At 40.5% G+C, this 11,788-nt stretch overlaps 1 protein-coding gene across 1 annotated transcript; it reads right to left on the reverse strand.

The window, feature by feature from the left end:
• Positions 1-347: 347 nt before the first annotated feature.
• Positions 348-11,506, reverse strand: mtSSB (mitochondrial single stranded DNA-binding protein). Its single transcript, XM_080275716.1, has 5 exons — positions 11,487-11,506; positions 9,239-9,342; positions 7,881-8,052; positions 6,074-6,193; positions 348-1,924 (listed from the first exon to the last, which is right to left on the reverse strand). Exons 2-5 carry the CDS (start codon positions 9,251-9,253, stop codon positions 1,704-1,706), a joined length of 528 nt encoding a protein of 175 aa, XP_080131842.1. The 5' UTR covers positions 9,254-9,342; positions 11,487-11,506; the 3' UTR covers positions 348-1,703.
• Between the last annotated feature and the right edge of the window lie 282 nt (positions 11,507-11,788).

Here is an 11,788-nt window from a genome sequence, read left to right on the forward strand (position 1 = left end):
AGGCAAAATTTTCCTTCATAAAATCGTTCCTATTTGAGCTACAGAGACCGTTTTTTACCAATATGTGTGAAAGGAAATTATCTCTAACTTTCAATACAGTACTGTGAAGCAAGTATATTTCTATCTCAAAAAGCGAAGAAAAGAGTTTGTGAAATAACTATTCAATTTGCCTTAGCTGGTATGTTTATACCACCGACAGGAAGTGCAACATTCTGGAGTACTTGGGAAAAAGGAGTATGGAGATACAAGCAAAACTGTAGGCAGGAGAATAAACAAACGCAATACAGCCACACCTTCTCCATTTTTCAGCTGACTGAACTCATACAAATAATTATGAGACTTTCTTTATTAAAAATGAACATATTTTTCTTAGTCTAAAAACTAAGTTTGGAGTTACAGCCAACCTTTCAGCTCAACCATCAACTAACTGTCTGTACAAAAATAATCACTATGTCAGCTCACCGGTAACAAGTAAAGTGTACTGGTTTAATCCTTTCAGGTCTTCTGGCCACTATCGTGGCTTTCTTGGTAGGGGTCTCCTTGCCACTCCTGTGGCAGCATATTAAGGCATGAATGAAAACTGTTGCGTGCGGCTGGTGAATGAAATAGGGATACGAGCTGCTTCCCAGACCCCTCTGCTTCTACCAGGCATGCGCAGATCACAATATTTTAGTTTACACAGTTTGGGAAGAGCTAATCATGGGAGGGGGGTTGGGTTGCATGTATTGGTTTTATTATACTGTTGATCTGGCAATATTTTTTACTATTTTGGTATCAGACAGTTATGAAAAAAATTCATTTAGCAAAAGAATATTGTTTGCAATATATTTTTACTGCTCTGAAGGATACATAGCATACCCCTCAATTGGCCCCTCTCTTTCTCTCACCTCCCTCCTCCCTTTCATATCCCCCTTCCTCCACCCCTCTACCTCCCACCGATCCCATCTCAAGAATCATTCACAAATAACGTGAGATATAATGTACATATATTAGTGCGCTGTTTTTTATGGAAAAACATGGAAACAAACAATGCAATCATATCACCTACACACCAAGAAATCACTTACCCACCGAGCCAGCAATACTCACCACACTACCACACACCACTTGCTAGGCAACTTCCCATCATTTTTGCAGCACTTGCATGGTGAGTAAAGCTCTAATATTTTATGCGCAGATGTGTATTACTTCCCTATGCATGAATATGATATTTTTTTCTTTATTTGCAAACCCTAAATTAAAAAAAAAAAAAAAAGGGCTGTCAAACATGACATTGGGACCTATGTGAGACCTGAAAGGGTTAAACAGGTAACTTTACACTCCCTCGTCTGTCTTTCTTTCCTTCCTTCTTTCCTCTTCCTTCTGCCTGTGGGTAACTCTACACTGAGTGACATGCCAAATGGTTTCCTGTACACCAGGAAACCATTTCGTACGCCGGGTGGTAACCATATAACCAAATTTTGGAGCCTGGTGGTTTAGTGAGTAATTACGGCACTCTAATTGGACTGAGCCGGTGAAGGTTTATATCGAAGGGGTGGTTGGGGTTTACTGCTCACATAATGCCACTCAGGGCCGAGTGAGGCTGGTCACTCTCATCTTAAATGTCAGGACCAACATGCCTAGCCCCAGTCTCCTATGCTCCTCATGGGGAGCAACCTGTCTGCTACTACTTATTGTAGGTTGCTCCAGTCCATCACAGTTCGCTAATAATCTGAGGAACTCTTATTAAAGAATATCACATCATCAGCAACAATGGTTGCAGTTTTCATAAGCAGCTGGTTACTCTCAGGGTCACGTCGCTCGAGGTACCCAATCCTGCCCTGCACCATGACCCTTTGCCCACGCCCTAAGTACCGGTACACTGACTCCCTCAGATAGGGTTTGAATACTGCAATGCGGTGCCAGTCAGTTTGTTGGATCAGATCTGCAGGTGAAGTGCAAAAACTTTAGTGGAGTGATGGGGGGGGAAGAGGGGAAAGTAAATAAGTAAATATACTGAGTGGTTGGTGGGGGCACTCACCATCCACTCACTCGATGTAGCGCTGCTCTTGGGTGCCTGCCCTGTCCCTTATTCCTTCCTTCTTTCCATCCTTCTTCTTCTGTCTTTCTTTCCTCCATTCTTACTTCAGTCTATGAGTGACTCTACGCTGAGGGACACGCCAAACGGTTTCCTATACACCTGGAAACCATTTACTATGCTGGGTGGTAACCATATAACCAAATTATGGTGCCTGGTGGTTTAGTGAGTAATTATGGCGCTACAATTGGATTGAGCCAGTGTAGGTTTATATCCATGGGGTGGCTGGGGTTTATTGGTCACATAATGCCACTCATGGATGAGTGAGGCTGGTCACTCTCATCTTAAATGTCAGGACCAACTTGCCTAGCCACAGGCTCCTAAGCTCCTCATGGGGCAACACTGGATTAGATGATGAATGAATGAATGAAATATATATACATACAGTCATCCCTTAATATTAGTGGTTTTAACATTCACGGTTTTGAATATCCGCAGATGGCTACAGAAAAAAAATAATAATAATAATCTCATTGAACTCTGCTGACTCTGCAGCATTATCCCAGGCACAGTTCATGGCTGTTTTAGTACAGTAATGGCATTATCCAGTGAATGAAATATACTGCAACACTCTTCCTTCTGGAGGCAGATGGGATGAGCACAGTTGTCAGAAGAGGCCATGCAGGAGTACACTATTCATTATTTTCAACTTTTAGTGTTCTTCTATTAAATAAAGAGAGAAGTGGAGGAACGATTGGGCAAAAATGAATTGGAGCAGATGGGGGACGTGGAAGGTGTGTGCAGGATATTTTCAGAAATATGTGCAGCATGTGATGTGGTGTGTGGGAGGAAGAGAAGACGGAGGGGGGTGCAAGGAACAGCGTGGTGGACTGAAGAGGTGAGACAGGCTGTGGCACAAAAGAAGAAAGCATACAATGAATGGATGAGAAATAGGGGCGTGGAAGAAGTTGAGAAGCGGAAGAGAGAGTTATATGTAGAAAGAAAGAGAGAGGTGAAAAGATTAGTAAGAGAGAGTATGAAGAGAGTGGATGAGGAATTTGGAAGGAATTTGAGTGTAAAGTGGAGGAAATGTAAGAAAATGTTCTGGAAAGAGGTGAAGAGAGGAAGACAGGGTGGAAGTGAGGTTAGCAGGGGAGTGAAAAATGAAAATGGTAGATTACTAGTAGAGAAGGAAGAAAAAGTGAGCAGATGGAGAGAACACTTTAAGGAATTGTTGAACATACAGGATGGAAGAAATGCGAGTATAAGTGGCTGGGGAATGGCTTCGAGAAGGAGGGAGGTGAGAAGACAGGAAGAAATTAGAAGGGTAGAAGTTGTAGAAGCAATGAAGAAAGTTAAATTGGGGAAAGCCCCAGGAATTGATGGAATGTGTGGTGAAATGCTGAAGCATGGGGGAGAGAGAGTAGTAGAATGGATGTGGAAGATGTGCAGATTGGCCTGGGAGGAAGGTCGAGTCCCGGAGGATTGGAAGTCAGGTATAATTATTCCCTTGTACAAAGGAAAAGGGGAAAAAGAAGTGTGTGGTAATCATAGGGGCATTTGTCTTCTTAGTATAACAGGAAAAGTGTATGGTAGGATACTTATTGACAGAGTTAGAGAAAGAACAGAGGAATTAGTTGGAGAAGAACAGGGAGGCTTTAGGAAGGGAAGAGGTTGTGTAGATCAGATATTCATTCTTAGATCTTTAGTGGAAAAGTTTCTTGAGAAGGGAAAGAAGTTGTATGCGGCTTTCATGGATTTGGAGAAACCATATGACAGGATGGATAGACAAGGATTGTGGAAAGTATTAAGAATATATGGAGTAGATGGAAAGTTGTTGAATGCTGTGAAGAGTATGTATGATGGTGTTAAAGCTGCAGTGCGTCTGGATGGTGAACTAAGTGAATTTTTCTCTTTGGAGGTTGGCTTGAAACAGGGATGTGTCATGTCTCCATGGTTGTTCAATCTGTTCATGGATGGGGTAATAAAAGAGGTACAAGGTAGGGTAGTGGATGTTGGAGTGGCCCTGGTGAGAGAGGGTAGTGTTTGGAAACTCCCTGTACTGTTGTTTGCAGATGATACTGTGTTGTTGAATGAAGACGAAGGGGAGCTGCAAGGCTTGGTGGAGGAGTTTGGGAGAGTGTGCAAGAAACGGAATCTAAAGGTGAAAGTGATGGTCTTTGAGAGAGGTGAAGTCAGTGAATGTACAGCGAGGTTGGATGGTAAGGAATTGGAAAATGTGAGTACGTTTAAGTACTTGGGTAGTGTGATGAGTAAGGATGAAGGTTTGGAGGGTGAAGTGCTTGAAAGGGCACAGCAGGGAAGAGAGGTTGCTGGTTCTTTGAAAGCAGTGATAAGAAACAAGGAAGTGAGCATGGAAGTGAAAAAGTTACTACATGACAGTATTGTGATACCAACTCTAACGTATGGAAGTGAAGCCTGGACGTTGCTGGAAGGACACAAGTCAAGAGTGAGAGCAGTGGAAATGAGTTATTTAAGAGGAGCCTGTGGAGTCACATGGAGAGACAGGCTGATGAATGAGGATATAAAGGAGTGTTGTGGTGTGGATGTGGATGTGATAGGAAGTGTTATGAGGAACACACTGAGGTGGTTTGGCCATGTGGAGAGGATGGAGGGTGAAAGACTGACGAAGAGAGTGTATGTGAGTGAGGTGGAGGGGGAAAGAGGGAGGGGGAGGCCGAGGATGAGACGGAGGGATGGGGTGGAGAGGTATATGAGAGAGGGGGGTGTGAGTTGGGAGCAGGGCAGTGAAATGGCGGGGGACAGGACGACGTGGAGGCGATTTGTTTGTGGCCACCCCAAACGGGATTGAGGCGTCCGGCAATAGACAGATAGATAGATAGTATTAAATAAAGTAGTTGTTTAGTGTTCTTGTATTAAATAAAGTGGTTGTAAACATGCACATAGGGTTTTTCTTTAGTTATATAAGGAAATGGGGGGTCCTGAGGTGTTTTTAAGGGGGGGCAGCAGATATCCGCGGATTTTTTACATTCGTGGGTGTCTCTGTTACCTAACCCCGGCGAATGTTAAGGGATGACTGTATGTATATATGTATGTATATATACATATATATATATATATATGTATACCGGGTATATATATATACACACACACACACACACTTAAGTTCAAAAGAGAGTGCAACCTAAAGCTGTCAGTATCACAAATTCAAAGAGGTGGTAGACCAGGGCATGCATTAAAATGGATCTCGACCAACTTACAGGAAAAGCAAACCTCCATAACAGACGTCTTATTATCAAGGAATATTTTTCTTCATTTTTATTTATTTATTTTTTATTTATTTATTTTATTTTATTTTATTTATTTTTTTTTGCCAATTTATCTGTTAATGGTTCTGAAGAGTGGTGTCTTCCAGTGTGGACCGAATATACTTGGATGATTTAACTGTCCAGTTATACAAATACCCTGCAGCACACTCCTTAATCCCCAAGAGGAGGATAGTAGATGGCAGAAAGGAATCTTTAATATTCAGTCCACTTGGTTATGTCTAGATGAACCTATGCCTACAACAACATTAACATCAACCCCTCCATTTTGCAGCTTGATTAACTTCCAAACAGTACCACACTCCATCATACACTCGTTTACCATAACCACTCACCTTCTTCAAGGCCTACCACACCTCCTGTCACAAGAAATCAACACATTGTTGTTGTTGCTCAACCTCAGTCCATCTGACTGAACAGATTCGTCAACTGCAGGTAAGAAGATGCTTTTATGGGGTTATCTGTTGACTGCAGGTAAGCTGCTACCCCTGCAGGGTTGTCCCATAGATTCCTTACACCACTGATTGGGCCAGCATTTTAGTGTGGGATGTGCTATGCAGTGCTCCATGATGTATGTTATAAACTGTGGGCTTATCTACAAGCTGGGCATGTGTCATTTGTGATTGTAATCAACCTCAACCTGGTAAAATACTCATGTGCCTTCCATTCACTGTCTTGGCTTACCAAGACTCCATGCACCTGAAATTAATGTACATTCTGTCAAAAGTCAAGCAACACTACAACATACCTTCATCCCTGCGATAATTAGTATGTGTGGCAAGGGAGAAGGTAACAACAGGACGCTCCTCTGTTCCACGTTTCTCTGGGTTGCCGCCAACACGGCCTAGAAGCACCACCTGGTTCAGCGCTGACACATGCAAACAAAGTAAGACAATATGTTAGCCAAAAATAACAGCAAGTGCCAAACCTTGCTTTAACAGATCTCAACACATGGGATATCAAATTTAATGGACACTATGGAGGCCACTGAACTTCCGTTGGCTTTAACAAACAACGTCCATTAAATGGGGCACATGGGTCTCAATACACGTTTCCTATCCTTTTTATTCTACCCTGGCCTGAAATTGCCTTCTCCCCATCAGGACTGCTGAGTTGTGATACAGTAACAGACTACAGAAATATTGTACAGTGAACTCTCACATTTGGCTAGTAATAGGTGCGAAAAAAACCTCCCCAAACTAGAATTCGCCAAATCTGAACTGAATAACTAATGGGCAAAAAATAAATTGGTTCTGAGCATGCATGACTGGACTGATTTTCCACCTATATTACACTATTACTGAGTGTAAATCATGTGATAAACACACATAACATGATTCAGTTTAATTTATTTTAGCCAAGAAACAATACAAAACAGAAAAACTCACATAAGAAAATAAAATAATGGGCTTGATGTAAGCGTAGTGTATGGTGCGTGGATGCCTTAGTTGGTGGTCTGCCAAGGTCACCCATCCCACATTTCTGTGTTTCATCAGCCATTATGTGTTCACAAGTCCTCAGCACAGGTAGGAATCACAATAAAACACAGACAAAATGCTGTACACGTGAAGGTGGTTGGCTGAGAAGTGTACTGCACGTGACAGTGGCTGGCAGAAAAGTGTAAACAAAGATATCTTGGAACCAGGGTTCCCAGAGTCTTTTGACCAAAAGAAGCGGAAACAGGCCTCACGAGTAGCGAATTTCAGTATAAAGTTGCCCAACATAATTATGTACAGTATATATCTATCTATCTATCTATACTGTATATATATAGCGAAATTCTAAATTTAGTGGCATAGGCTTCCAAAAGTAGCCCAATTCGCTACCTGTGGCACAATCTGGCTACTTCAAGAGGTTTGAGAAGACAAGACGAATTTCACAATACAAAGTAAATTTTGTTTAAATTAATTCAGATTAATAAAAAAAACTGTTGAAATTAATTGGCACAAAATATATTTTTAGCATATTTTTATTATAAACAACTCGCCAAATGTGAGATTTCTTTCGCCAAATTAGAGTGTTGTGTACGATCCCATTCCATCGCCAAAAGTGAATTCACCAAATAAAAACTCACCAAATCTGAGAGTTCACTGTACTGTACTAGTAGTGAAGAGGTACTCTGACAAGGATGTGAAATAAGCTCCAAAAGGACAAAGTTATGTGCGAAGTTAGTGTAAAATTAGTAAAGCTTTCATTTCTAGTACTAGAATATGCAATTATATTCAATTATTTTCAAACATGCTTGAAATCCCACCTTGAGGGGACCATTGGATATAACAGACTATCGGCTTTAACAAACTGGCTTTCCCCCAGTTAGTCCGTTATATAAATGAAACACCATGAAACACATGTCATTCTACTGAAGCAACTGACGGACACTGTTTCTAACCTTTTCACTACAGATCTACCCAAAACTGAATGAAATAATTTATCATAAAAACAAATAAAAATAAAAATAAAAACAAAAGATATACCCAAAGCTGGATGGATTAAAAAAAAAGAAGAAGAAAAAAAAAAAGACAGTTTAATAAGTGTACAACGATAACCTCATTTACTTTTTTCTAGTCTCTCAACTCGGTGTGTCTGCATGCCATCCTCAATCACACTACTTTCTCCCACGTTGTCTGTCACCTCTCTGGACTGAGTGACAGATGTATGCACTGGCCGCCTCCACATCCTAGCTGGCTGCATGCACACACCCCGCACACACACACCCATACTCTGTACCTGCAAGCACCATACGTAATAACATTCCCATCCAGTACTAATGACCATATATTTAACCCCTTCAACCCAAAGACAGCATTCTTACTTTATTCTTGCCAACACCAGATGATTGTATTCACTTGGCAGACTTTTCAAACTGGAGATGTAAGATACAGCATCAAGAATAAGCACAAAAATATGTTGGATTGAAAGAAACTAACCACTTGGACTCTTACAACCAGAATACATTGTCAAGAGATAGTGGGGGAGGGGGAGGGTGAACACACAAGGGGTTAAAATTATTTGGTAGTGGCATGAAAAAATACCGGTATGTAGGATCTCACTGTAATGAGGGAGATAAATCATGGGGGAGATGGGAGACCTCCAGTTTTTGTATGATAATTTCATAAGCATGAGACAAACACAGAATATGCCTGGTCCTTTTACATCACTGCTGACTGATGCTGTAATGTAAGATGTAAGCTAATCACATCTAATAACCATAAACATTCAGTAATAATGTAAAAAAACAAAAAGGGGGGAGGAAGGATGAGGCTTCCTTTTCCCCCTTGGTTACTTTGTTTTGAGTTCTAAGCATATAACCTTAATTTATACAATCCTTCATAAGCTAGACATCTTGGCAAATCTACTCAAATTACTGAACTGTAACCAGTGCTTTAATAAAACTGCTTTTAAATTAAGTAAACAGACATATCAATTTACTGACACTTCAAACATCTTGATTATAAACATGTACTGTATGGCAGCACTCATATAACAATGCAGCTGTCAGTTATGGTATACAGATATCTGCAAGCTCCTTCCATATCCTCAGAAAAGAGGATGGTGGGTTCCAGGAAAAGGGCATCTTCAACCTGCAGTCCACCAGGTGTACATCACATGAGTCTCGAACCAGAAATACAAGCACTGTAAGATACTGCACACTGTTATTTTATAATCACATACACTGTATCTGAAAATTAGCATACACCTTTGCTTAAGAGAATGCTGCCCTAATATTACTGTATATTATGGTACTTCTGAAGCATTGTACAGTACAGAACATGTAAAACTGCCATATAGTGCATGATTTTAAGATGTGAGATCTTACAAATAAGCTAACTGTTGTGCATCAGTCAGTGTACTATAATGTACAGTACAGGACTTGTGCATTACTAAGACTACTGCTTAGTGTACACATACTTACTGCATTTCTTAACATGACTTTAATCACAGTCTAACAAACTTGACTGATGTTTTTGCTTTTACAGTATTAACCACGCTGCTGCTTCTTGCTGAAACACTGAAATTCTGAAAGAAAAGGACACCATTACTTACAAGGATACTGAGAAAGCAATTAGCATTCCATTTCAGTCCCAGCTGCAGTACAGTATGGTCACAGTCCTAAACTGGTGACCTGGAGCCACAACAACAACTGATTTAGGAGTGTTGTGAGTGTTCCAGTAACTGGTATACCAGTAAATCAGTCTTTACATTCAGAGTTAATCCTTGTTGTTTGAAAAATGTTAATCCTTGTTGTCTGCGAAATGTTAATCCTTGTTGTAAGTAAAATGTTGTAAGGCAAAGATGTCTTCTAAATTATCACTTTCTATATGAAATCAATACTGTGAACTGGAAGATAATGGTAAATCAATCTCAAATGTGGCAATGGAACTTTAATAGACAATTACAGTATAAGTATTCCTTAATCTTCTATAGCCCTCCTAGCAAAAAAGGATGGTTGAAGAGGCTACTTATAACGAGGACTGCCAGTGCTGTAACCAGGGCCATATCCATGACTCATGGTGGGCTCGGTATTAGTTGACAATCAGCCACACCAACGGATCAGCCGTTTTTCCACCAGAGGACATAGGGGATGGGGAGAGGGGAATATAACAACAGTGAGTTATCACACCCTATCTGTCCAATGACATCTTTTATTACTTTATTCTTGCTACTTCTAGACAACCTGATTTACCTTTGGAAGGACCTCTGGTAGTGAGGGGGGTAATGAAGCCCATATTTAATCCCTCTAGTTCCAGGAGTCTCCCCTTACTTAAGTAAAATTGTCTACTTGCAGCAAAAATATACTAAAAAAAATACAACACCAGACTGAAACAGGCTGACATCTTTCTTTCTTTGCAGGTGCTGGCAATGGACAGAGTGGCAGATATGACAGGATGGTGGAGCTGCCTGGTTATAGGAACATTCCTCATTTCCCTCCCTATCCCCCAAGAAAAGATGGTGGTCCGCAGAAGACAGGCAACTTCAATCTACAGTCCAGCAAGTTCACATTTCACATGAATTTGAGGCTACAATTACTACTACCAGTACTCTGGCTGCTGCTGTGACAATATTACTATGCTAAAAAAAAAAAGACTTTCATATTGGAGAGGTTTATCTAGGCTACATCTAACCTCTTCAGTTCAAAAGGTTTATCCTAAGCTGAATAAAAGCATTAGGTGACATCTAAGGCCCACTGGATTCAGTCCTATCCACCCATCCTCTTACATTCAGACCAGTACAGTGTCCAAGCACATAAGTCTAATATTTTATATTACAGGACAAGCCCCTATGAATAATTATGTATAAGGTTGAGGGTCTTATTGAAGAACGGCACATTACTGGCACAAGGAAAAATGCAGTATGGTATAATGATCATATTTTCTGGCAAATTTTCCCAGGCAACATGATAGGCTATTAGTGGCAATTTCAAGGCTGCTGATGGAAAAAAAAAAAAAAAACCTGATGGAAAAGCTTGTTATCCATGATGATGGAGTCCTTCTAAAAGCCACCTGGGAGTGTATACCTACAAAGTATTTTAGGTTAGGTTAAAGACAGTTAAGATGAGGTTTTGTTTTGCAAGGCTAATCTTATTAAGAAGTACATTTCATCCGATTCTGGACAGACCAAGAGATAAAATGGATATCTCTGAGCTAAAACTTTACCAAATTCATCTTGAATCAGGACCTGAAGGACCATCTCCCCAACCTGTCTTAAGGCCTAGACATTGGCCTCTCTGAGCCTACTGGTTATACAATATGTGGAAGTAGTGTAATAGGCCTCCCCAGAATGGGGTTTAGGTCCACCCAGGCCTTTGGAGACCTGGCAACACCTTAAACACTTCCCTCACTTGCACTCAACCATACGAGTACACCCTATAGGGTATCATCTCAAATCATTATAGACCCAATGATGCCTGTGTGTGTAGTTTAGGGCTCAGCACCACACATGACGTAAACACTAAATACATGTAAGCCTACGGTACCGGTAGTAAGAGACCAAATAAAAAAATAATAATAATGTAACGGGTATCATATGTTAACCTTCAATAGTGCCTACAATATACATTCACAGCTGCCATCAGAATGAATATTGTGATTCATGCGATATACTAAGTAAATGATAAAGCAAGCTCCTCATGACAGTTCATAATATAAATATCCTGGGCTCACCTACTTGCACCATGAGTTTAGGCAGCTGGCATAATACGCTAAGTTTGCTCTAAAAATCGCTAGAAAGCCGCTGACGACCTTAAACTCCAAAACATCAATGGAAATGATAAAATATCTAGCGAATCGTTAATACTATAAATCACTGGAGTACTATTAGATTTCTTGTAGCTAAATGCTGAAAAGTACCGGTAAACGAAGATCCACCAATCTTGCAGATAAATGCTAAATTAACAATACTAGCAACTTCCGGAACTCCTTCATTGTAGCTTTCGGGATTACGTCTGTTTCGGTTTTTATTGCAT

The sequence above is a fragment of the Coenobita brevimanus genome, chromosome 62 (genome assembly GCF_032717465.1).
Source record: "Coenobita brevimanus isolate Jiangsu-jjx chromosome 62, ASM3271746v2, whole genome shotgun sequence".
NCBI classification, from domain to species: Eukaryota; Metazoa; Arthropoda; class Malacostraca; order Decapoda; family Coenobitidae; genus Coenobita; species Coenobita brevimanus.